At 47.7% G+C, this 23,899-nt stretch overlaps 1 protein-coding gene across 5 annotated transcripts in view; it reads right to left on the bottom strand.

The window, feature by feature from the left end:
- The window catches only part of MYPN (myopalladin), a 2,601,563-nt gene that overhangs the window by 1,712,430 nt on the left and 865,234 nt on the right, over positions 1-23,899 (bottom strand). For 3 of the 5 annotated variants that reach the window (XM_085603535.1, XM_085603533.1, XM_085603536.1), the window contains one exon: positions 19,324-19,347. The exons of the other annotated variants lie outside the window; for them this stretch is intronic. In XM_085603535.1, the coding sequence (XP_085459661.1) occupies positions 19,324-19,347 (24 nt within the window). The remainder of the gene's footprint in view (positions 1-19,323; positions 19,348-23,899) is intronic. 5 annotated transcript variants of the gene reach the window in all.

Genomic DNA, 23,899 nt, shown 5'->3' on the forward strand with positions numbered 1-23,899 from the left:
GACACCCACACCTTGGCGACCCTGCTTTCCCTTGCTTACGTCCTTTACTGCCTGCACAGTGCCTAAAGGAGTCACAGAAGGAAAGTTAGGTATCTGTCCCACCTTACCAATCCCAATGTTCCTTGTGCATAATGTATATCTTGAGGGCCTATCCCCGGCCTTACCATCCAAGGAGACACCTTTCTCCATAAGCTGGAGCTGAAGACTTCTTACCCGCTTTTGTCCTTTATCACTCTTCTACTCTCCCCACCTCAGATCCTCTATGAGGAAGACCGAATGCTGCTCTCTGGCTCCGACTCTGGAGGCTGTAGGGAGCTCCGTCCTGCAACCTGACTTGTGCTGCCTCTGCCACCTGCCCCCACGCCAGCGGACCTCCAGCGCAACAGCTGCCTCCTTCCAATGTGACCCCGGGAAATTTAGTGGAGGCTACGGTCCTGCTGATCTTGGGCGGTGATTTTAATATTTTGTTGAACCCTATTTTGGATAGGTCAACCTGGCGGAATGGTACTCTGATTCGTAGGATGAGACAATCCCTTAAAAATATGATGCAGGATCTAGGGATGGTGGATGTATGGTGACATCTAAGAGGGCAGATGAGAGGGTATACTTTCCACAGCAAAAAATACAGACAGTACTCTGGATTATATTACTTCTTGGTGAAATGGGGTTTCACGGCAAACATAAAAGAGATCACACATTATCCGGCAAGTATATCAGACCATTCAGTTATCACTTGGCGTTACAGGTTGCAGGAATTAAGCCAAATGTTAGGTGGACATTAAAGCGTGCTCTCCTCTTAGATGAGGAGATTGTGCTTGCCTTAAAAACAGCTACATCTGAGTATTTTTCAGAAAATACAGGAACAGTCTCCCCAGGAGTAGAATGGGATGTGTTTAAAGCATGCATTTGGGGGGCGGTACAAAAAAGGTTGGGTTATTCTAAAGGCAGAGAAGAAAGGGCTGCATTGGCAGGAATGGAAAAATATGTCTGTATTCATGAGGCTTCTTTACAAGCTTCAAGTAGAGGGAAAGATAAGGAGGTGTTGTTAAAACTGCTTGAAGAGGTACAACTAAATTATAAAATCAAAATGGATTCCAAGTGTAAGGCGAGGTGGCAGGTTGGAAGTATGAGATAGTTTGAGTATGGGGAGAACGCCGAGCTTTACTGGCTTGGAAGGCCAGGGTAGAAAGATCCAGGAATACGATTAAGGAACTGGTAGGCGCCCAGGGCGAGGTGAAAGACAACTTGGAAGATGTGCAGAACTATATGGTCTCCCTTTTTGCCTCGTCATATAAGGAAGATACATTTCCAGAGCCCCAAAGACTTAGAGAATGGTTAGGGGGGGGCTTGTCTTCCTGAACTTACTGGAGAAGGGAAAGAGTGTATAGAAGCCCCGATTACCCGGGAGGCGATTAGAAGGACTGTGATCAGTGCCAAGAGCGGTAAGGCAGATGGCCTGGATGCTAATCCCTTGGAGGATTATAAACTCCTAATAGAGGAAATAGTCCCAGTCTGGGAGACCTTGTTCAATCTGGTGTATAAGGGGAGGACACGGGTACCAGGCTTGTGGAAGGAGGCTACTATAGTCTTGATCCTAAAACCAGCTAAAGACCCTTGGAAGGCAGATTCGTACCGTCCGAAATCCCTGCTTAATGCTGACTATAAGATCTTTGTCAGTATCTTGGCAGGGAGATTGACTAAATTGGTACCTCAGCTTATACACCTTGACCAGAAGGGATTTGTTCCAGGGAGGCATATCCATGAACTTACCCAGTGACTAATTGGCAATATAGATCTTGCCACTTCCCGTTCGATTCCCTTGGCCTAGTTACATTGGATGCCACTAAGGCTTTCAACCAGGTTTGCTTGGTTTACCTGTGGGAAGTTCTGGTGATAGTTGGTTTTGGACCCTGTTTTATCGCAACTTTTATATGAGCACTCAACAGCTAGGATCCTCCTCAATGGCTCCCTTACAAGAAGTTTTTCGATCAGCAGGGACGCCCAGCAGGGTTGTCCTATTTCCCCACTGTTGTTCGATATTTATATCGAGTCATTTGCTCAATACTGCAGAAAGATGCTCAGGTCATTCCCTTTAGCTTAGGTACTTACAAAAATAAAGTTGCATTGTATGCGGACGATCTCACAATATTTACTTCAGACCCGGTTCTAACCATTCCCAGGGTAGATGTTTTGGTAAAAGAATATGGGGAATTGTCTGGATATCTGGTAAACAACTTGAAGTCTCGGGTAATGTGCTGGAATGTTCCAAGTTGGAAAGTACAGGATGAGCTTAGGTATCTAGGCATAAGTATTTTAAAGTCATTATAGGCAATACCCCAGTAAAATGTATTTGGAAAAGGAAGCAAAGGAGGTTGAAGCATTATTAGTCAGATGGAAGAATCTGCCCTTGACTATATATGGGAGAGTAAACTTGATTAAATTGGTGATACTTCCCAAATTGATGTTCCTTTTCAATTGTATTCCCTTGACATTTCCAAGAATTGTAATTGATAAGATACAGGGAAAAATAGCCAGTTTTCTTTGGGCATCAAAGGAAGCCCGGCTGGCCTGGAAGAAGTTGAGGCGTAAGCTTGAAAAGGGTGGACTGGCTTTCCCAGATCTTAAATTATATTGCATGGCTTTTCAGTTTAGAAATTGCAGAGCGCTTTTAGGGAAACCGGGATCCCTAATATGGGGTGGTGTTGGAAGAGATGGTAAGGGAGTGGGGCTCTAAAGGTTTTTTGTAGAAGTTTGGGGCAAGGAAGTTCTTTAAAATGGTCAGGCTGAAGATTTTAAAGGCAGCACTTACTCTCTGGCTGGGAGTAAGAAGGATTCTTGGCATGGGTTATTGTTTGGATTTTTACCCAATTTGGGGTTTACCAGGTATGCCTGAGTGTCTCTAAGATGGGCTGAGTCTCCCATTGAGGAGAACGGGTATCGAAGTAAGGGGGGGATCTACTGACAGTGCAGGGTATGGTCCCCTGGGAATTGTTAGTGGCGAAGACTGGCAACTCCATTTCTAGATTCAAGTACCTCCAGCTATCATCATGGGTGGCAGCCAATGCGCAGGAGATTAGGGGAGATGTGGGAATTCGATTCAAAACTGCGGGATGGGGCCCTCAGAAGAAAGGAAGGTGCCTACTGGTATTGGACTTTTCTTGGTGCTGAAGACAGGAATCTGAAGGCACCATAGGAGGGAATTATTCAGACGACTAAGCTACAAACAATCTAGCAACTTTCCTTAAAACTATTGTACTTGGTGGTTAAACCCGCCAATCTGCAAAGGAACCATTTTTTCACCATTAATAGGCTTTACTGGACCCCCCAGAAGATAGCTAAGTTTGTACATGCACCTATACCAAGATGCTGTAGATGTGGTCTGCTGAGAGCTGACGACCAACACATGTTTTTTAAGTGCCCAGAACTACAGGCTTATTGGCAGGATGTCGAGAAAGCTGTCAATGACATTCTTGGGGCACATATAACGCTGCTTTTAACGCTGGTATTGATGGGGGTCGAAGACTATCCAAGTCAGCCTTTATCGAGAGGCAGAAGGGCTCTTTTGTTCTATTTGATGTTTCAAGCCAGAAGAGAGATCTGTAAGAGCTGGATGAATCCCCTCCCTCCCAAGAGACTTGATTGGCTCCAGGCAGTCGGAAGTATATACAAAATGGATACCGGCTCTGAAGTAGAAGGGGGCTTCGTAGCAGGATATGGGACGATTTCCAAAGATGGTGCGGAATAGCGTTCCATGTCTTGGATGCAATGTATGAGAATGAGCAACCTCCAGTTTTGCTTTTGCAGATGTGGGGAATGTGTGCAAGTGAGGCAGAGCATAGGTGTCTGATGGGAAATGTATACTGCTGCTCAGGTATTCTTGTCTTGTGTTATGTCGGGTTTTGTATGTGTGCGTTAGAAGTTTGAATTGGCTGCACTTGTGACTGGGGAGCCAGTGAAGCTTCCTGATGTGCGGTGTGATGTGGGTGTGGCATAGGAGGTCGAGTATGAGTCTTGCAGCATTGTTCTGGATGGTCTGGAGTCTGTGGAGGAGTAGTTTGGGTATTCTGGGGTAGAAAGTGTTGCTGTAGTCTAGCCTGCATGACGGTCCAGCTGGTGTTCTGAGGCAACCATTTGAAGATTTTCAGCAGCATGCATAGGATGTGGAAGCAGGAGGTGCACACTGCGTTGACTTGAGCCATTATGTTGAGCTTGTTGTCTAGGATGAGCCCTAGATTTCTTATGTGGTCTGTGGGTGTGGATATTGATCATAGCTCTGACGGCCACCAAGTGGATTCCCATGGGCAGGTCTTTCTGTTGAAAACCAATACTTCTGTCTTGTCGCAGTTGAGCTGCAGGCAGTTGGTTCACATCTAGTCTTCTACCATAGTCATGCAGTTTGTGAAGTTGGTTCTGGCGGTGCTGTTTTTTTCCTTCAGGGAGAGGATGAGTTGGGTGTCATCGGTGTAGGAGATGACAATGATGTCTTGTGATCAGATGATGCTAGCGAGCGGTGTCATGTAAAAGGGTGGGGCTAAGGGACGATCCCTGTGGAGCTCTGCAAATAAATTTCTTGGTCTCTGATGTGAAGGGTGGCAGCCTGACCCTTTGGGTTTTTCCTGTGAGGAAGGAACAGATGCCTATGAGAGCCTATCCTTGTATGCCAATCTTGTGCAGTCTTCTGATCATGAGAGGTACTGTCGAAGGCCATGGAGAGACTAAACAGGATGAGGGCCCTTCTTTGCCCTCGTCCTAAGATCAATCGAATGTCATAGGCAGTGATCAGTGATGTTTCTGTGCTGCCGATCTTTTTTTAATCCTTATTGAGTGTTGTCTAGAAGAGGGTGAAGTTTGAGGTGGATTGTGAGTTGCTTTTTGATGGCGTTTTCAATCATTTTGGCTGGATAGGGAAGCAGGGATATGGGTCGGAAGTTCCAAAAGTTGATGCTGGTCGCCTGTGGCTTCGGGAGGGCATTGATTTCTGCAAGTTTTGATTCTTCTGGGAAATGGTGGACATGATGGAGGTGTTGATGATGTGTGTAAGGGTGGTGCTGATTGGTGATGTTCCAAGGTTGTAGATGTGGTGGGGGCAGGGGGCCGTTGGGGGCCATGAGTGGATGGTCTGCATGATTGCCACTGCTTAGTTTCTGGTTAGGGTTGTCCATTCATTTAGGTGGCAGTCATGGTTGGTGGTGGGTAGGTTAGTAACAAGTTCTCTGGGATTGGGTAGTTGCTGAAAGTTCCTGTGAATCCCACAGTCACACTGGCCCTCTCATCACACTGGTGCAGGATTAACTTGTTTAAAACACGTCTTGCCGTGCTGCCTGACCTCGTTCATGCAGCACATCAGGATTTATTGAGGGTGAATCAAACTCTGCAAAGCGCGTAACCATAACCCAAGGCAGGGATGAGAAAACCTGTCCTTGGTAAACGCCCCGGCATGGGCCAGTTGGAGGTTTTTTTCATGCCAAAGAAGTAAACATATATGCACAAAAAAACAAAGGTTACAGGGATGTTATAGTTAGGGTGATATTTCACTTGTACAAACTAGAGAAATTCAGCAGTTATAGTTAGCTGAGCTAACTATAACCGGCACCCCCGCAATGCACTGCTTATGATCTCACAAGTTACTTTACTCATGACATGGTCAGTGACATCATTGATGACATCTCAAATGACATCACTGATGGCCTCATCCATAGAATCTCTGACACTGACCATGACCAAGCCGAAACTTGTCCCCCAGTTGGAAAGTCTGCAGCTCTGTCGTAATGCCACATTCTCACCCCCAAGTGTACCATATATTCAAGTGTTCAACTGGATGAAAAAACATAAAGATAGCAAATAATTTAAAAGTACTTTGCCGCTATTTGAGAACTCTTATAGGGGAAAATCTTGATATTGAAGATATGCCCTCATTTTAGATCACTAACCATAATTTCTATAGGAATAAGACTCTCTCACTTTTATCATTTCTAAAAGAAATGCTTTATGTATTACAGTTTTTATTACATCGAGATGACGTCAGGCGTGCTACAGCAGGAGGGGCAGTGGCAGCAAAATGGACCATGGAGGACAGAGGAAAGAGAGACAGGGCAACAAACCAGCCATGCAGGACAGGCAAAGGAGGCTGTGGCATATAACAGACCATGGAGGGCAGAAGAAAGAGGCAGTGGCAGTACAACCAGACTGCCAACAGACCCGATTCAGGCAGGAGACTCCTGATGTTTTTAAGCCAAAAAGGGCTTTATTTTATCTGTACCCTGCCTAAAATCTCTTCTTTTTCAATGCAAGTTAATGGGGAAAATGAATCCTCAGTTTTGTTTTCAAAATCTCCCTCTTACCAAGTTCAAAATGTTGGCAAGTAAAGTACATTGGATCATGGAAGGCAGGAGGGATAGGGTAGGGGCAAGGGCTTGGATTACAGAGGGCAGGAAGGAGATGGGCAGGGCTACCAAACTGACCTTACAGGGCAGGCCTCAGGGGTTGCAGCAGCACAATACACCACATGGGACAAGCGGGACGGCAGTGCAGCACAACGGACCATGGAAAGGAATCAGGAGGGCACAGGGCCATGCAAATGGACAAGAGACATTAAAGGGTAAAGAGGCAAGGGCAGGAAGATGACCATACCAGACAGACAGGAGGGATAGGTGCAGCATAACAGACTATGTAGGGCAGGAGGGAGGGGGCAGGAGCATGACAACGAGCCATGCAAGGCAGGAGGGAGTAGATAAGGACTGCACATGGGAAAAGGAGGGCAGGGGCAATGAGGACGGGCAAGAGCAGCAAGCTGACAATGGAAAGCAGGTGGTATGGGCACTGGAAGCACAACATACCATGGAAAGAAACAGTGAGACTATATAAGTCGATATAAGGATATAAGTATATAAGTCGATATGACCTACGTCGATAAGTCAATATGACCTACGTAGATGATCGGGACCCGATCATCTGCGTAGGTCATATCGACTTATATTTCCCCTGACAAACGGTCAGCATGGGGAGCAGCAGAGACCGATTGGATCCATGAGGCATAGTACACTCAGAGTTTAAGTACTCCAAACAGAGGATTTGTAAGTAACAAAAATCCACTACACTCACAGCACACTTTAGGGTGTGTGCTGATAGTATCACCACTGTGACCATTCTTTCTCTTTTTGGTCACACACTTTATTTTGGTCCTGACGAAAGCCTCCTGAACTAACATAAAGGCTGAAACTAGTAGACCTAAATCTTTGAAGGGATACAGAGGTACATTTAAAAACCTCATGCAGATCCCGACGATGTTTTTACCTATGTCCTAGGACCCTTTTATTAAAACTTTTATAAGGGTTACTCCTAGAGGCATTTTTAACCCATAACTGCACTTCACATAGCACTTCACTTTTCTTACACAAACAACCTGCTCCGCTGTAACTCAGGCGTTGAAGCACAGCTGGATTGCACTAGGTGATCCAGCTGGGCCCCGATGATGAAGCATGCCACCTACTAGGTAGGTGGGTGAGGGGTTTCCTAAAACTACTTTCAGTTGGTTGCGCTCCTTTCTTTGAAGGTTTAGGCCAGGACCGTTGACCTGAAAACCTCAAAAAGGACTTGTCCATTTTGTTTATTTATATGCTACTCAGGACAAGTTAACTTTTTCGTTACTCTCTAGTTGTTTCTATAGATTATTTTTTGCAGCCTTTTATTCAAACATCGAGATCATTCATACAAGATTCCACAGATTTTCGAAAACGCCTGGAGAACCTTGAATGTGAAGCCAGTGATCAGTGGCTACTATGCACAATTGATGTAATATCCATTTATACTTCCCTTCCTTTACAAGAGGGCATTGAAGTTGTAGAATGGGCATTATTACAACAGTCTCAAATTCAAGCTAACACAGTTTTCCTGCTTGAAATGTTACAATTTCGACTTTAACATAGTTATTTCACCTGGAACGAACAGTATTTCCCTCAACTAAGTGGAACATCAATGGGATTTGCAGGGGCTACATGCATATGTAAATACATTCATGGCCAAATTCGAACACAATTACATATTTTCAGATTCAGAGTGGAATGAGGACCTTTTTTATATTGTCAATTCATCAATGACATATTTTTGATCTGGAACAACACCCAAACTAAATTACTGGACAAAATAACTGAGCTAAACACTAAGAACATGCGAATACAATTTGCTGACAACATCAGTGACAGAAGTTTAGCATTCTTAGATGTTTGGTGGATAAGTCAAACTTGAGATTGAAATGAGTGTACACAAGAAAAGCACGGACAGGAATATTTTTTTACTATATCAGAGTTTTCATCCAATAAGTCTTATCATCAATTTACCTTACTCACAGAAGTTAAGAATTAAAGGAATATCATCCACCACGGAAACATTTTCAACATCACTTGACGAACATAAGCAGAAATCCAGGGAAAGAAAGTACCCATTGCAAATACTGGAGATCACAGAAAAAAGATTGGAAAGGATAAACCATCAAGAGTTCTTGACAAACAAAAATAAAGTCCCACAGGATTGACCAGTTTTCATCTCCAAAATTTAAACGAAATCAGTCTCTATAAAGAAAACCATCAATAAACAATGGGAACTTCGTCAGAATACACCAGAATTTAAAGGGTTATTAGAAAACAACCCCCTTTTTGCTTATACAAGGACAAAGAATATGAAGGAAAGTGCAGAAAAAATACAGAGTCAGAAGCAGGATAAAGGAACAAAAAAATTTCTAAATTGAATACATTGCAATAATACACTGTTACAAATTCCAGTACAGTCGAGCTAGTCAAACTCAGACATTCTGCAGACTGAAATTCATCCAGTGTGATTTATTGCATTAAATGCCCATGCGGACTAATGTATATTGGGAAAACAGAGCGGGAGATCAAAATAAGAATCACAAAACACAAAAGATCTGTAATAAATATACCAATTCTACGTTAGCTGTCCATTGGCTAGAAAGCAGAAATAACATCGCCAAATTCAGATTTATGATTCTAGAAACACTAATAGTAGTGACAAAGACAATTTGAAAGCACTGTCACAGAGACAAACTTACTGGATACCCCGTCAGAAATAAGTGATAAAATTAACATGAGCTGTTTCTTATAAATGTATTACTTAATAATTGATGTGCATGCCTATTCACTAATCAATTCAACTGACATGACGAGATCATGATCCAAGCAACGATATCCATGATTGTTTATATATTTTCTATGTTCATTTGTTGAAACAAATGTATGATTTCAATTCCAAATTTGAGATTGCATTTCAAGTGACAATATCCATGATTGCTTATATATTATTTATGTTAATTTGTTAAAACAAATGTATGGTTTCAATACCAATTAATTTTTTTATGCACAGTCACTCAGATATCTTTCCTACCACATTTCTTCTCTGGGTATATTCGGTCTTCACAGCACATCACCTCATTAGCTTAAGCAACTAACATGTTGATTTATTGTTAACCAGATTTATAGTTTTATGGTTTCATTTTCTAAAACTGAAGACACTTAGGGGTATATTCACAAGAACGTATGATAACTACCACAAGAGTAGCATAACGCAACTTCCAATATCGCAGCCCATCGCGGGAAAATAACCCTGTGTCAACGTGGAATTCACAACAAGGCGGTACCATGCGATAGTCTGCCAACACCGCGGACAATGTCCGCGATACAACCACCACGACGGAGATAAAACCACAAACCACAACATCAAAAAACACACGATGGGCCAAAGCGCGATGAGGAAATCAGCGATAAGCAGCACCAGGCCTGCAACACACACCTGGCAGGCCGAAAAAATCACCATAAAAGTAGAAAAAACACACACACACAAACTGATCTACACCCAAGCACCATGGAGGCAGCCGGAGCAGGCGCTGAGGGCGAGCGCAACCCCACAAGCACCCCGGATGACCAGCCAGGGACATCGGGGACAGGGAAGGGCAAGGACAAGAAGACAAGGAAGACGAAGTTCAGTCCGCAGGCGAACAGGATCATAGTCACGGAGGTGATGGAACACCATCAACAACTCTTCGTAACCTCCAACGTGTCATTAGGCACCAAAACTGGAATATGGCGGGACAGTGTCGACAAGGTGAATGCCATCGGAGAGCACAAGCGGACAATGGCCGAGGTTAAGAGTCGATGGAATGACATCAAGCGGAAGACCAAGGAAAAACTCTCCGTCAACCAGAAGGCAGCAACGCAGACCGGAGGTGGGGGCCCAGTGCCACAGCTCGTGCTGGATGACATGGAGGAGCTGGTGTCGACAGTCATCAGTGTGGATACTGTGGCCGGAGTCGGGGGACCGGACACTGCTCGACAGGACACAACACAAATGCAACAGGGTGAGTGACCACCTGGTACTGGGGAGACGGGTGGAGATGGGCATGATGGCACACATGCACAATAAAGCAGGGCACAGTACACACCCACAATGACCCTGGCTCCTCGCATAGACCCACAGACTGTCACAATGTACAATACCATGCTGTCAGAATGTCAACCTGTACCATGCGGCTACATACATGTGGACACATTGTAATACACCATCTCCCCTTCACATCGCAGGGGCATCATCAACACCTCCTGTAGAGCAGTCCCAGCCACTCTTCACTGATGACGAGGAGGACAACACCAGCATTGACGCACAAGCCCTCCTAGAAATCATTGACCTCATCCACGACTAACCTCCAAGATCAGGGCAGCCCAGCTACATCGAGGAGACCCCACCCACCACCCAAACCACCCAGCAGGAGGCACCCACAGCCCCGGCACCCTCACAAGTCCCCCAGGAACAACAAATGGCCTTCCAACGCTGTGTGCTGGAGGGACAGAGGGAGACGGCTGAGCAGGTGTGGGTGGAGTTCGAACTCATGGCTGCCAAACTGGACACCATGCTTGAGTGTCTATGTCCGCCCCTGACTGACATCACTGGAGTCATGACGCGGAGAGCAGAACAGCTTTCCGCTCAGAGTGGCTCCAGAGCTACCAGCCGTGAGCTGGCACACATGCGGAGGCTCATGGAGGACATGGTGCATATGGAGGCGGAAAGGATGGCAGCCACAGCTGCACATCATCGAAATGTAGCTGGGATCTATCATGCCCTGCTGACATCCATCATGCCATTGCTGCCACAAGGTGTGGCACTGATGAATGCTGCTGTCCCCACACCATCCACATCCCCACCCCCTGGTGTGTCAGTGCCTCCCAGTGCGGCAGGCGTATCCACTCAGGCACCTGATGTGTCAGTGGCACACAGTGCTGCCGACAATCCCCCTCCGGCCCCGGATGTGTCAGTGGCACACAGTGCTGCAGCCGGTACTGCAAGACCCACAGGGGGGGCAGGGTACACATCCGGGGACAAGGACGTGGATGGGTTTGTGATCAGGAGGCACTAGCATTCATTTTCGCCACCTGGCCTGCCCAGCGACATGGACTGCCACATCCTGTCCGACGACCAATGACACAGCGGACAGACTGCGGACTGTACCCTTCCTCTTCCGCAGTACATGTCATCCCCGGATGGACTCTGGCTGGCCCTCCATGTGCCCATATTGTGTAGTGTGCTCGGCATTGCCCTGTACCGCTCCAGCTGCAGAACCACACTGGATGTGCAAATAAACATCCAGTGACGCACTGCTGTGTCATGTCTTACATCTATCATGTATGAATGTGTGGATGAATGTAGGGACAGTGATTTCCCTGCGTCAATGATGCTCATCCTGTGGGATGCCAGTCAGAGGTTGCCACATTGCATATTGTGTACCGGGTCCCGTGAACACTACAACAGACACACGCATCAGTCACTTCCTTGTCTGTACATGACTGGCCAACGCCCCGAGCCCACGAGTCATTGTGGCAAGCCCTGTGCTGGTCCGGCGTACGGCAGGCCAGATCACTCCGATAACACACCAAGGGGGGACCATCATTGCTACCGGTCACAGGCGTACACGCTGGTGGTGTGCAGGTCACTGGTCTAGTCGTCAGCATGTCACAGCCACTCCCTGAGGGCAGGTTTGCACACACACCACACCCATCCAGCATAGGCGTCACTGGCCATGTGACTTTGCCAACATAAGGGGCCGACAACGTCACATTCCCCTCTTCTGGTGGTGACTGGATGGCGGCCGCTCCACGTGGAGGAGTGTGGCTCAATGGTTAGAGCGGCAGACCCTGAAGCAGAGTTCTGGCCAGGGACCAGGGTTCGATTCCCGCCTCGGCGGGGCTCGGGCTCAATTTCCTCAGACCTGTCTATTCTCGCCTCGGTGCCTATTCTAATCACGGGCCCCACGCTGCAACTCTGGGCAATATATCTTGCTTAGCCTCCACACCGGCCCCAACAGCGCTAAGGATGCCTGGCTTCACCCTGGGGGTGCCCAGGAGTGGACACTTCACAGGGAAAGCCAGGAGGGGTTCCACAGCGGTATGAGTATCAGCGCCAGGAAACCGCAAAGGCGACACCGCAAGGTGGCCGTCTGGTGACAGTGCGCTCTATAAGTACCTTGACATTTACATTTACGCTTCTCATGCACAAAGGGCCCATGAGTTGTTGCGCGCAGGGTTGGTGGCATCCGAGGCCTGGTGCAAGACACGGGCCTACCGCCACGTGGCGCTGACTGGGGTTGCACAGGGTTGGTGGCACTCGGAGCATTGCGGCAGGCACAGGCACCCCGCCACGGGACGGTGACTTTGGGTGCACTGAGTTAGTGGCACAGTTAGTGGCACCTTAAGCTGCTGAGCGGGTGTGCAGTCTGCGATGATGCCTCGTACTGGCGGTCCGGACAGCTCAGGTTGAGTGTGCCCTGCTGGACCGCAGTGTAGGCCAAAGCCAGCGGGCAGTGCGGGCCTACCGCCACGTGGCGTTGCTTCCGGGATCCCAGAGTTAGTGGCACCCATTGGGCTGAGCGGGTGTGCAGCCTGCAATGGTGCTGGGTGCACTGGTATGTCCTCTGCCATGGAGTAATCAAGACCCAGCATCAAACGTGAGACCTGTTGGCCTGCGGAGCATGGCTGCATGGTGTGGAGGGTGCCATGTCGGTGGGCCCCTGGCTTGTGGCTTGCAGCGGCACGTGGTGGGACCTCCCGTCTATGCGCCGGTGGCGGAAGGTGAGCAGTGAGGCCTGGGTGTGTATTGGCGGGCATGCTCCGATGGGCGGCGGACGGGGTTGGGGTGCCTCTGCCTGGGTGTGCATGGGGGCCAGGCGATGTTGTCTTGTGCAGGTGTGTGTACTGTGCCAGTCATGTATCTGGACTCTGTTTCAGCTGACGGCTCTGACTCAGATGTGTGACCTGGTGAACTGCGATACATACCGGCAAGTGGTTGGAGACACACCCTGTGGCAGCAGGTGAGCAGTGTGGCCTGGGTGCGCAGGGGCTTCCTCTTCTCTCTTTTCTCTTTTCTCTTTTCTCTTTTCTCTTTTCTCTTTTCTCTTTTCTCTTCTCTCTCTCCCTCTCCCTCCCTCTCCCTCCCTCTCCCTCCCTCTCCCTCTCTCTCCCTCTCTCTCTCCTTCTCTCTCTCTCTCTCTCTCTCTCTCCTTCTCTCTCTCTCTCCTTCTCTCTCTCTCCTTCTCTCTCCTTCTCTCTCTCCTTCTCTCTCTCTCTCTCTCTCTCTCTCTCCTTCTCTCTCTCTCTCTCCTTCTCTCTCTCTCCTTTGAAGTGCGGAGGACACACCTTCTCATCATGTTTTTTGTCTTGCAGGCTGGGACCGATGGATTGTCCTGAGGGGAGCGGCCATGTGTCTTCATTTCATTTTAGTGTTCATTTTAATAAAGTTTCATTTGTTGCTTCGAAAGTGAATGTGTGCTGCTCATTTCTGTGTCGACACATGCATGTCACCAGTTGTGATTATGCAACGTCAGGTGGATTATTTTGTGCATGTTTAGGTGTAGCTGATTTGGCATGTCTTTGGTCGGGGTGCAAGGGAGGGGTGGTCCTGGGGGGTGGTGTCGGTGGGTGTTGTGGCCCTCCTGGGTGTCCGGGCCGCATGATGGGTGGCTCCATGGCATCTGTTGCCCTTCCGATGTGGCTGTGGGCTGTGCTCCCTTTTGTTGTGCAGGCTGCCGTCCGACTTTACACCAGGTCAGAGCAGGTGTAGATTTCCTGGTGTTAACGCGCCTTATCGCCTGTTTTGTGTTTTCATCGCAGTGCTGTCTGGCCATTGTGAATGTTGAGGTGTGATGTTGTCACGGCATTTAGAACTGGAACGCCCACTCTGCATCTCATTAGCGATAGTTGTGGGGGGCCTCTGTGGCGATGTTTTTTGTGGCTGCTATCGCTGGTATACTGGTGCTGTGGGCTGTTAACACCAGCTTGTGAATGGGGTGATAGATTTATCGCAACTTTTGCTGCGATAAAGTGCAGTTGACTCGGCGATAGTTTCTTGTGAATATGCCCCTCAATGTTTGTACTTCAAGCATGAGGCATCAGCAATTTCCATTTTAAACAAGGAAGACATTGATTACATGCAGCGAATAGCTAAAGTGTTGCAACCCAGATTGATTCAGATTGATTCAGCGAAGACAGGGCTAACATGGCTGCAAGTGGCAGCTCAACAGAACACTCAGAGTAGGCGGGACAGTGGCAGGTCCCTGGAGAAGGGTGGTCAAAAAGGAGGGAGCAGGGGCTTTCACACTGAATTCGGAGGGCAGGGGGAAAGAGGGTACAGGCAGAAAGCTAAGAACAGAGGCTAAGCAGAAGGGCAATGATGAAACATAGAATTGGGCAACGGAGGGCAGGAAGAGTGCAGGGACATCAAGCAAAATGGAGGGCAGTGGCAGCTCATTGGACCATTAAGATCTGGAGGGAGGGGGCTGGTGCATGGACTTAGACAACAGAGGGTAGAGAGGAGGTGGATGGGGCAGCAAGCTAACTGTTCAGGGCACGAGGAATGGGCAGTGGCAGAACAACGGCCACACAGGATTGTAATCAGGGAGCAGGGACATGGACTTGGACAATGGATGGAGCAGCAAGCTTGGGTGGGGGCAGCACAATGCCAGGCCAGGCCCTGCGCCCAACACCCCCCCCCCCCCACTGTGCATTGCAATTGGCATCTTAGTTAATGTTAAAAAAAAAATAGAACTTCACTGAAAAAAATCAAAGATTACAGAGACGTTATAGTTAGGAAATAGAATTTTTTTTAAACTTAGAAATTCACTAAAAAATCAAAGGTTACAGGAATGTTATAATCAAGTCTGGGTGAAGTTTGTGGCTTGGCAGTTGGCACTTCGCAGAGTTCCGGAAGGCCACTAAGTGACGAAAACATGAAGGTAAGCTACACGGAGTTCTGCGAGCGACAGAGGGGGTTACCCGGTGCTGTTCGCAATTATTTTTTGTGCTGGGTGTTTGTCCCACACTGTAAAATCAGTGCGAATGGCATTTTGCACTGTTGGCGAGTGCGAGCAAGGAAAAAACTCAGCAACGTGGAGCAGAGTTTTTTGAAACTCCACAAGCTCTGCGGAGTGCGAAAAACTCCACAAACTCCGTGAAGTGGAGTTTACTATCCAGGCTTAGTTATAGTTAGGTTCAGATCTTACACGCACAAAACAGTTGAAATTCAGCTGTTACAGTTAGAGTTATTTCAAGTAACTATACCTCGCGCCCTAAGGTAACTACAACTCGCACCCTCACCATGCACTGCTAATTACTACAGATATTGCATCATTCATGACATCTTCTATGACATCATTGATAATATCACTGTAACATTTGCAGTAAGATTATTGATGAGAAAACTGTGCATGGCAAGGGCTCAATTTATAGATACCTTAGGGCATGAGTTATAGTTATTTGAAATAACTATAACACCTGAATTTTCGTGTAAAATCTGAAACTAACTATAAAGTCCCTGTAAATCACACCCAGGGCATATGACTACTATTTGTGTGAAGCCCAGCGGTCCATGCGAAGAAAACAGAAGAGCGACCCGATATCACACCCACGTCCTATGTGTACCATCTATGTGACACCAAGCAGTCCAAGCAAAAACAATAATGAAAAATGGGACCCTATATCACACCCACAGCCTATGCGTACCATCTGTATAACCCTCAACGGTCCAAGCGAACAAAACAATAAAGTACCTTCACCTTCCCTAGCATGTTGACTAGGGAAAAAGTGATCTATGCGTTTGTCCTAGTTTGCCACATGCAACATGCTGTGACTAAGAATCAGATGTAGTCTCTTACCCTGTGATAGCAGCCTCTGGACGGATCTCCACCTCATTGATTCAGCAAAACTTTAAATCAATTATGGCATCTGTGCCACTGGATTTTAGCTCGCCTGGCTAATGAGGGGTGTTACCCGAAACTGGTCCCAGGATGCTTGTTTCCGGTTCAGGGAGGACCTGGCCTGGCAGTTTGGGCTGGACTGTTCCCATAAGGAAAAATGGTCTAGACTGATTTGCATATGGCTGAGTCCAAACAGGGGTGGCATAGTGAGCAAAGGAACAATGGCTTTAACCCAGATCTCTTGACTGGGGGTGAATATTTGATTCATTCAGCATTCCGTCCATGATTTGTTGCTGCAACACTTTTTGCCTCAAGTGGGATGGGTATGCCCAGACATGGGTCCCTTGCTCGCTGTGCCACTTGATTAAAGCTAGCATGGATGATGAGGAGTGTTACCCCAAAACAGTTCCTAGGATGCTTTCTTCTGGTCCAGGGAGAACCCAGCTTGGCAGTTCGGGCTGGTCTGTTCCCATGAGAAACAGGGTCAAGACTTTTTTGCATATGGCTGGATCCAAACTGGGATGGCGTAGTGAGCAAAAGGGTGATGGATTTAACCCAGATCTCTTGACTGGGGTGAATGTCTGATTCATTCAGCATTCCGTCCATCATTTGTAGCTGTTGAATTTAAAGTGGCAGCACTCTGAATAAGGGGAAAAAGTCAGAAGGTTGTTGGCAGCACAGCTCGATGAGTGAGAAGCCCTCCTAGGAATACTAGCCATAAGAAACTAGAGAGGGCTTTTAATCACTACCCGGTAGAAATAGCTAAAACCTTTGCCCATTTTCTAGGCAACCTGTATAGTTTTGAGGTGCATGAGATTCTCCAGAATGAATTGGTATTCATCGAGCATCTGCATCTCCCTACCCTATCAGAAGATGGCAGACAACCTCTTGAAAGTGAAATAACGGAAAATGAGATCTCGGAAGCCATCTCAAACATGGCCTATAACAAGGACCCAGTGGACTATTAGTTTCTTCCCAAATTTTACAAAATAAATTAACACATAATTGCACCTTTAATTTATAAAGTCCTTAAAGAAGCTGAAGATAAGGGTAGGCTATGTGCAGAATATAATGAAGCAATCATTAGCCTTATTTTAAAGGTAGACAAGATCTCACACAATGTGGCAAATATTGCCCTATATCGCTAATCAATACCGACATTAAAAACTTGGCCAACATGTTAGCAACCCAGCTAAAAAAAGTTATTCCAAACCTTGTCCATCACTCGTAGGTAGGCTTTGTACCCGACTGATCATCAAGAAACCACATGTAATTATTGACAAGTATCTTATGGCATGTGAGTGAAGACCTGGATGACAAAATACCTTCACAAAGTAACAAAGAGTGTATTCACATGGACGTTTGTACAATTCAACCAGATAACTGAGAATCCAATTTCGGAAGACTTCTATGTAGTAGACATTATCAGCAATGGCCTGGTAGCCCGTAGCTCATGTGCTCCTCGTTTTCCGATTCCAAATCGGAAAACGACTCTTTGTTACTTTGTGAAGCCCTGAAGAAATCTCTTTGAAAGACGAAACGCGTCGGCTATGATCTTCTTTTTTTGAAAATATGAAATAAAGAGAAATCCTTTTAAGAAATTCATATCTGGGACTTGGACGTCTTTCCGTGCGCTCACTGTCTCTTGAACACTTATGTTGGATTGTTACAATTTGTTGAACAGTGCTGAACCCTTTTGTTTATATTACTGAATTTCTATGTTTGAGAGTTTCTGGGGCCCATTCATGTGGATTTCTAATTTGAGGCAGTATTGTATACCTATTTTTTACCACAGGGATTAATGTTTTGGGTCAATAGACAATATGTTTTCTAAAATTGAATCTTTCAATTTTGGATATTAATTGCATTTTCCAGCAAGGTATTATATATCTGTTAGATCTCTTTTTGGTCATTCAATGGAGTGCAGGTTTGTCAATTGAACAGTAAATCAGGTCATTGCTGGACATGTGAATGAGTATTTTACGTTTTTTTAATGAATTGTATGATTTATTGCACTTGCACTTTTATGATCTATTGACCGAAAGAAAGTATTCGAAAGAAAGAAGAGTGCCGACCCTCATTATATGTGTCCATGGATCATCACCATCTGCACTGTATGTCTGAGGGTGAGGTGGGATGGGGTGGGAGTAGTGGACGTCTGCCACGATGGTGCACGTTATAGATGGGAATGCTGCCTTTATGGCTACAGGAAACTGGGGCAGACATCCCCCCTTATTATTATTGCCCGAAAGCAGGTGATATTTACCTATGCAACGGGAAAGTCGGGGAACAGTGAAAAGTTTTGTTTTTTGCTTTGACTACTAAACCTGTTCATACTAATAGACTGGTGTTGGCGCTTATATGAACTCTCTTTTAATGCAGTTTTTAACCTAGGAATGGAAGGACGGCAAGCCAAGAGTGAAGTATACCATTTTTATTCCTGTTATTGCCATGCTGATGTACTATACATTGACGAGTACCAAAGGGGTTTACTATGATGAAAAACAATAATAGAAATGTATTGAAAAAAGAAAGTGAATTGTGCATATCCTGATCTTGCTCTTCAACGTGGTACTAGCCAATTTAAAGTAAATATAATAAAATTAACTTCAAAGAAAAGAAAAATAGATGCAACTCCAGTTTCAAGAAGGGGCATGTTGTTTATAATTTCCCATTAGGTGCATATGGCTGCATAGATTTAAAAGAACAATAAAAATTAAAATAAATTCAAGTTAAACGCAGCATGGCATAGCATTACATAACATAACAATGCCTTCTTTCATTTCCTGTTCTTTTCTTCCCGTTACTGGTCACACATTCAGTTTCTCTTCTGCCCCCCCTTTCATCTCTCCCTCCTTCTTACTGGTCCTTGCATATCATCAATTGTGATGGGGAAGACAAGGCATTGTGATATCGTTCATGGTCCACTTAATTTGTTCTTAATACATGACCAATGACATGCATAGAAATGATCTATGGCTAAGCATTAAGAGATCCAACACTCAGAAAATCCAAAGTGCATGATAAACTGTTAGGCACGTTACATATAATTACATTGTATTTCTCACTGGGCTTACCTGGCTCATCCATTGATCGTGGTTCTATAGGTAGAAGAAAAGAAAATCACATATCAAGACTTAATATTTTTTCGTTTGAAAATAATGTTTGACTCAACTCTAATTGTACTCTGACCATTCATTTTCTAAATATATATGGCTCACTATCGGACATTGAAAAAAGATAGGTGGCATTTCATCATTAATACAATAGTGGTGGACATGTATATGCCTCAACAGAAGGGTTACCATAGAGCATTTTAAAATTGGACATGCAGGATCGCTTACATCATTAGCGTTTACAAGTGATACTGCCGAATAAATTCAGGTGAGCGAAAACTTGACATGACATGTGGAGACCTGTCAATCATCACAAATTAAAAAATACACGGGGCGTGGCCAAGCCGAGCACGAAGATGCCCGCCTAATCTTTCAGCTCTGCCGACTGAGCCTTACATCCGATCAAATATCCAATTCTGAATCCCCAAACTGCCGCCGAACTGCCAGAATCACTCTCCGGAAGGGCTAAACATCCGATTGATGCCAGTTGTGGTCCGTACGGGGCTGCGGATACTCGGCGCCACGACCTGCGACATCGGGCCTGATGGGGCCGTGTGCGCAGCTGTGCAGCCGGCGGGCTGAGAGCACTGGCGTCGGTGGACTCCCTTGGCGCCACTGGAGGACGGGGAACCAGCGAGAGTTTCCCCACTGGGGCCGTCGGGCGGTCCCGTGCCGTTGCTGCTGCTCACTGTGACTCTCGCCGGACAGAGTGTGTGCCGCTGAGGACCCGGTGCTCCGGCGACTGGCAAGCCGGAGAGACTGTCGGAGCGTCGCGGAGAGATCGGCCGGGTTCCCGACGGTGGCCCCTGACACAGTAGCCGTTGCCAGAGACCGAGTGGAGCGAGGTGGGTGCCCCGCCCCTAGCCAGCTGGAAACACGGCGCGAAGGTCGGCCGCGCTCCCGATCTCCTGGAGGGCCTTGCGCGGCCCGGTGCAATCTGTGAAGGTGCAGAACCAGAACCGTGGCCGGAGGCATAGCTTCGAGCCTGCCCTCCATACCCATGCCAGTCAGGCTGTGGCCGGTGTTAGGCAGCTCATTTCGGACTGTGGTCTCCCGCGTGATTGAAAAGTGAGTAGAGACGTGGTGGGGATCCCTGTGGCGGCCTGGTGGAATCGCGTTGCTGCCTGGCGCAGCTGACCGCCATTATTGCCCCACCACTGTCCGCCATTGATCGGCTTATGCTGAACTGACCTTGTCCCCCCCTGTGCTTCTTCTGGTGCACGGCCGCTATACCTACCTTGAGTGATCCAGACGCTGGAGTGCACACGCTCTGGGGCTGAAAGGTCGTCGCAGAGCGACATTAGCGAAACCAATCCACCTCCTCGCTGACTGTCTGGTGCGAGGGGAGGTTACTGGCGACCTCATTCCTAACCATTGCAACTTGTGCTCTGCGTCCACTATCAGGGAGTTTGGTAGTGATGTCCTACTTCTCCTATTGCGGGGGGTCGTGGCTCATGGGCAGCCCTCCAGACCAAACTATTGAAATTCGCCTGGGATGGGGGTCCCGGCTCGAGCCCGAAAGGAGTGCCCGCCATGTTCGACAATCCTGAGTCTGGCGGAAAGAAGAAAGACCCGACATTGCAGGATATTCTTGACGCCATTACCACCGTCCCCATGTCCTTGGAGTCGTGGATTGACATGGTCTCCACCGAGGTGTCTCTCATGAGGGAGGATATGCGCACCATGAACTCCTGATTAAAGGAAGTCTAAATTAAGGCAACCTCCCTGGTGGAAGATATGTCTGAGCTCCAAAAGAAGGTGGAGGACCTGCAAACGCACACCGCAAAGCTGGAGGCTCAGCTGGACGACTACGAAGGGCGCTCCAGGTGCAACAAAGTCCATATAATTGGGGTGCCAGAGCGGGCGGACCTTTTCGTGGAGGTCCTGATCACTAACTACCTTAAGCCACGTGGGCTCTCCAACTTTTTCTCGGTGGAACGGGCGCACCGTGAGCCCGGGGGCTGCCCGAGGCTCCCCCACGACCGCTCCTTGCACAAATCTTTAACTTCCGCGACAGGGATGTCATCCTGCAATGTGCCCGCTCCGCCCCGCCAGTGGAATTCCAGATGGTCGCATCACCTTTTTTCCGGAATTCACTATCAAGGTGCAACGGCGAAGTTTCCTGGAAGTTAAGAAGGCGCTACGAGATAAAGACTTGAAGTATGCGAGGATGTTCCCAGCCAAGTTGAGGGTGGAAGCAGAGGGGAAATCCTGGTTCTTCACCACTACGGAGGAGACCTGGGACTGGCTGGAGGGATGGCGAACGGCGAGCCACCGCTCCCACCGTGCCCGGGATGCGAGGATGGACGGTGATGCCCCGGCCTCCGGTGATGGGTCGCCAAAGACAGACTTGCTGGAAGCTGCGGGAGGGGCCGAATAAGTGGTCTGTATATGCTTTTCTGCTTTGAGGGGCGCAATGCCTCTAGATAGACAGTTTGCACCGGGGTCTGATTCACTAGCGCATGGTCTGGTACTTATCAACCGAAGATAGACTGTCATAGCTGGTCTGGTTGGCCTGGACTCAGTGCGCATCACCTGTTCCCCTGCTGACCATGTATAGGGAGGTGGGATGTGGGTTTGGCCCTTCTCATTGTTCGTACTAGAGACATTTTGGCTGTTCTGATTCGTTTTTGGGACTTAATTTGGTTCCTTGGGGTTGTGTGTGTGGCTCGGCCATACGGTCCTGTAAGTTCTTGGAAGGGTGGGCAATTGGCACTCTGCTAGTTTGGGGGGCGGGAGGTTATTTTATCACCGTGCAGGGAGGCAGGGTGGGGGTTTTTGAGGTGTTCATGGTGGAAATGTGGGGTGGGTGGGGGGAGATTGTTTCAGGGTGTTCTTTTTAGCGTTTTTGTTTCAGGTATTTCATGTGTTTTTGTCTCTGTTTTGTTCCACACCAGTACACGATATTGTTCACCTCTCCATTTTCCTCCTCCATTCACTTGTCATTGGCATTTGGGGCCTACGCCTAAGCCGCTCACTTCCATGCTTGCCTATCCATCACTACTGGACTCCCACTAGATGGACGTGACGACACGTGGTCTGACACTTAATTTGTCCACTTGGAATGTTAATGGGTTGGGCGATAAAATCAAGAGGGGCATTGTGTTGCAGTACACTAAGCGCAACGAGTTTGACCTGGTGTTGTTGCAGGAGACGCACCTGATTGGCAACTCTTGTGGCGCCCTGAACAGGAAAGGGTACAAAATGGTGGTCCACTCTAGCTTTACCTCAGGCTCAAGGGGGTTGGGGATTTTACTTCGGAGGGGTTGTCCCTACATCATCCATAACTCCTGGACTGACCCCCAGGGCAGATAGGCTGCGGTTCCGGGCACCTGGGAAGGGCGTGTTGTTAACGTCGTCTCTGTCTAAGCCCCCCCAGACTGCAGCGCCTGACGCTACGAGACTTAGAGACGCTGTTGCTGGACCTGCCACTCTGGGTGCTAGTGTTGGGAGGGGACTTCAATCTCACGATGGATGGTTCTCTAACCCGCCTTCCTCCCCGGGAGGACTCGTCGAAAGGATCACAATTGTCTGAATTCACGAATGCTTTGGGGGTCGTGGACATCTGGCGGTGGTTCAACCCATCAAACACCCGCTTTACGTTCCAGTCCGGGGTGCATGGTAGTCAGTCCAGGATCGACTATTTATTCACTCATGCCCATGATGTTCGGTTTTTCACGAGGTCTAGTTGCCTGACCCACAGTATCTCCAATCACTCCCCTGTCCTGATAAATCTGGGCTCTCGCACTGGGGGACGCCCCTGCTCCCTTTCCGTACATCCGTGGGCACTGAAAATTCCACACATCAGGGATGCTCTCCGCAAAGACGCTGAATATTATTTTACAGAAAATGTTAGCTCAGTTGACTCTGCCGAGACGCTATGGGGGGCCTTTGGGGCGTAATTAAGGGCAGGGCTTTATCACTCATGGTGGGACACAGGGCTGAGCGGACCAGGAGAGTATCGGAACTAGAGGCTGAGTTCCCGAGTTTGGAGGAGTCGATCGCCCGAGATCCTGACCTCACCTCATGCCACAGTCTTGCACTCAAGAGGCAGGACTATCAACAGCTTCTTTTTGAGGATAGGGCGGCGTGTTTGCTAGTCTCCCGACACAAGATTTATGAGCAGGGGGAACAGACAGGTAAGCTCTTGGCGTGGCTGGAACGGCGGGAGCAGGCTGCTAAATGGGTCCGCGCGATAGCAAACTCGGAGGGTACCCGTATTACTGACCCCCAACATACAGCTGACATATTCGCTAACTATCACGAAGAGGTGTACACTAGCTCTCCCAATTCTCAGGCATCCCTATCTCCTGACCTTCTGGTTACACTCGATATCCCTACTATTTCGCCACAAGACAAAGAGACCTTAGAGGCAGACATCACAGTGACGGAGGTCCAAAAGGCCATACAAGATGTCCGCTCCGGGAAGGCTATGGGCCCTAACGTGCTTCCCATTGAGCTATTTAAGCCCATGTCAGCACTGTTAGCTCCCCATTTGCTCAATTTATACACTGAATGTTTTGAGTCAGGTGTCCTA

The sequence above is a fragment of the Triturus cristatus genome, chromosome 1_2, assembly GCF_964204655.1.
Source record: "Triturus cristatus chromosome 1_2, aTriCri1.1, whole genome shotgun sequence".
In the NCBI taxonomy this organism is placed as follows: Eukaryota; Metazoa; Chordata; class Amphibia; order Caudata; family Salamandridae; genus Triturus; species Triturus cristatus.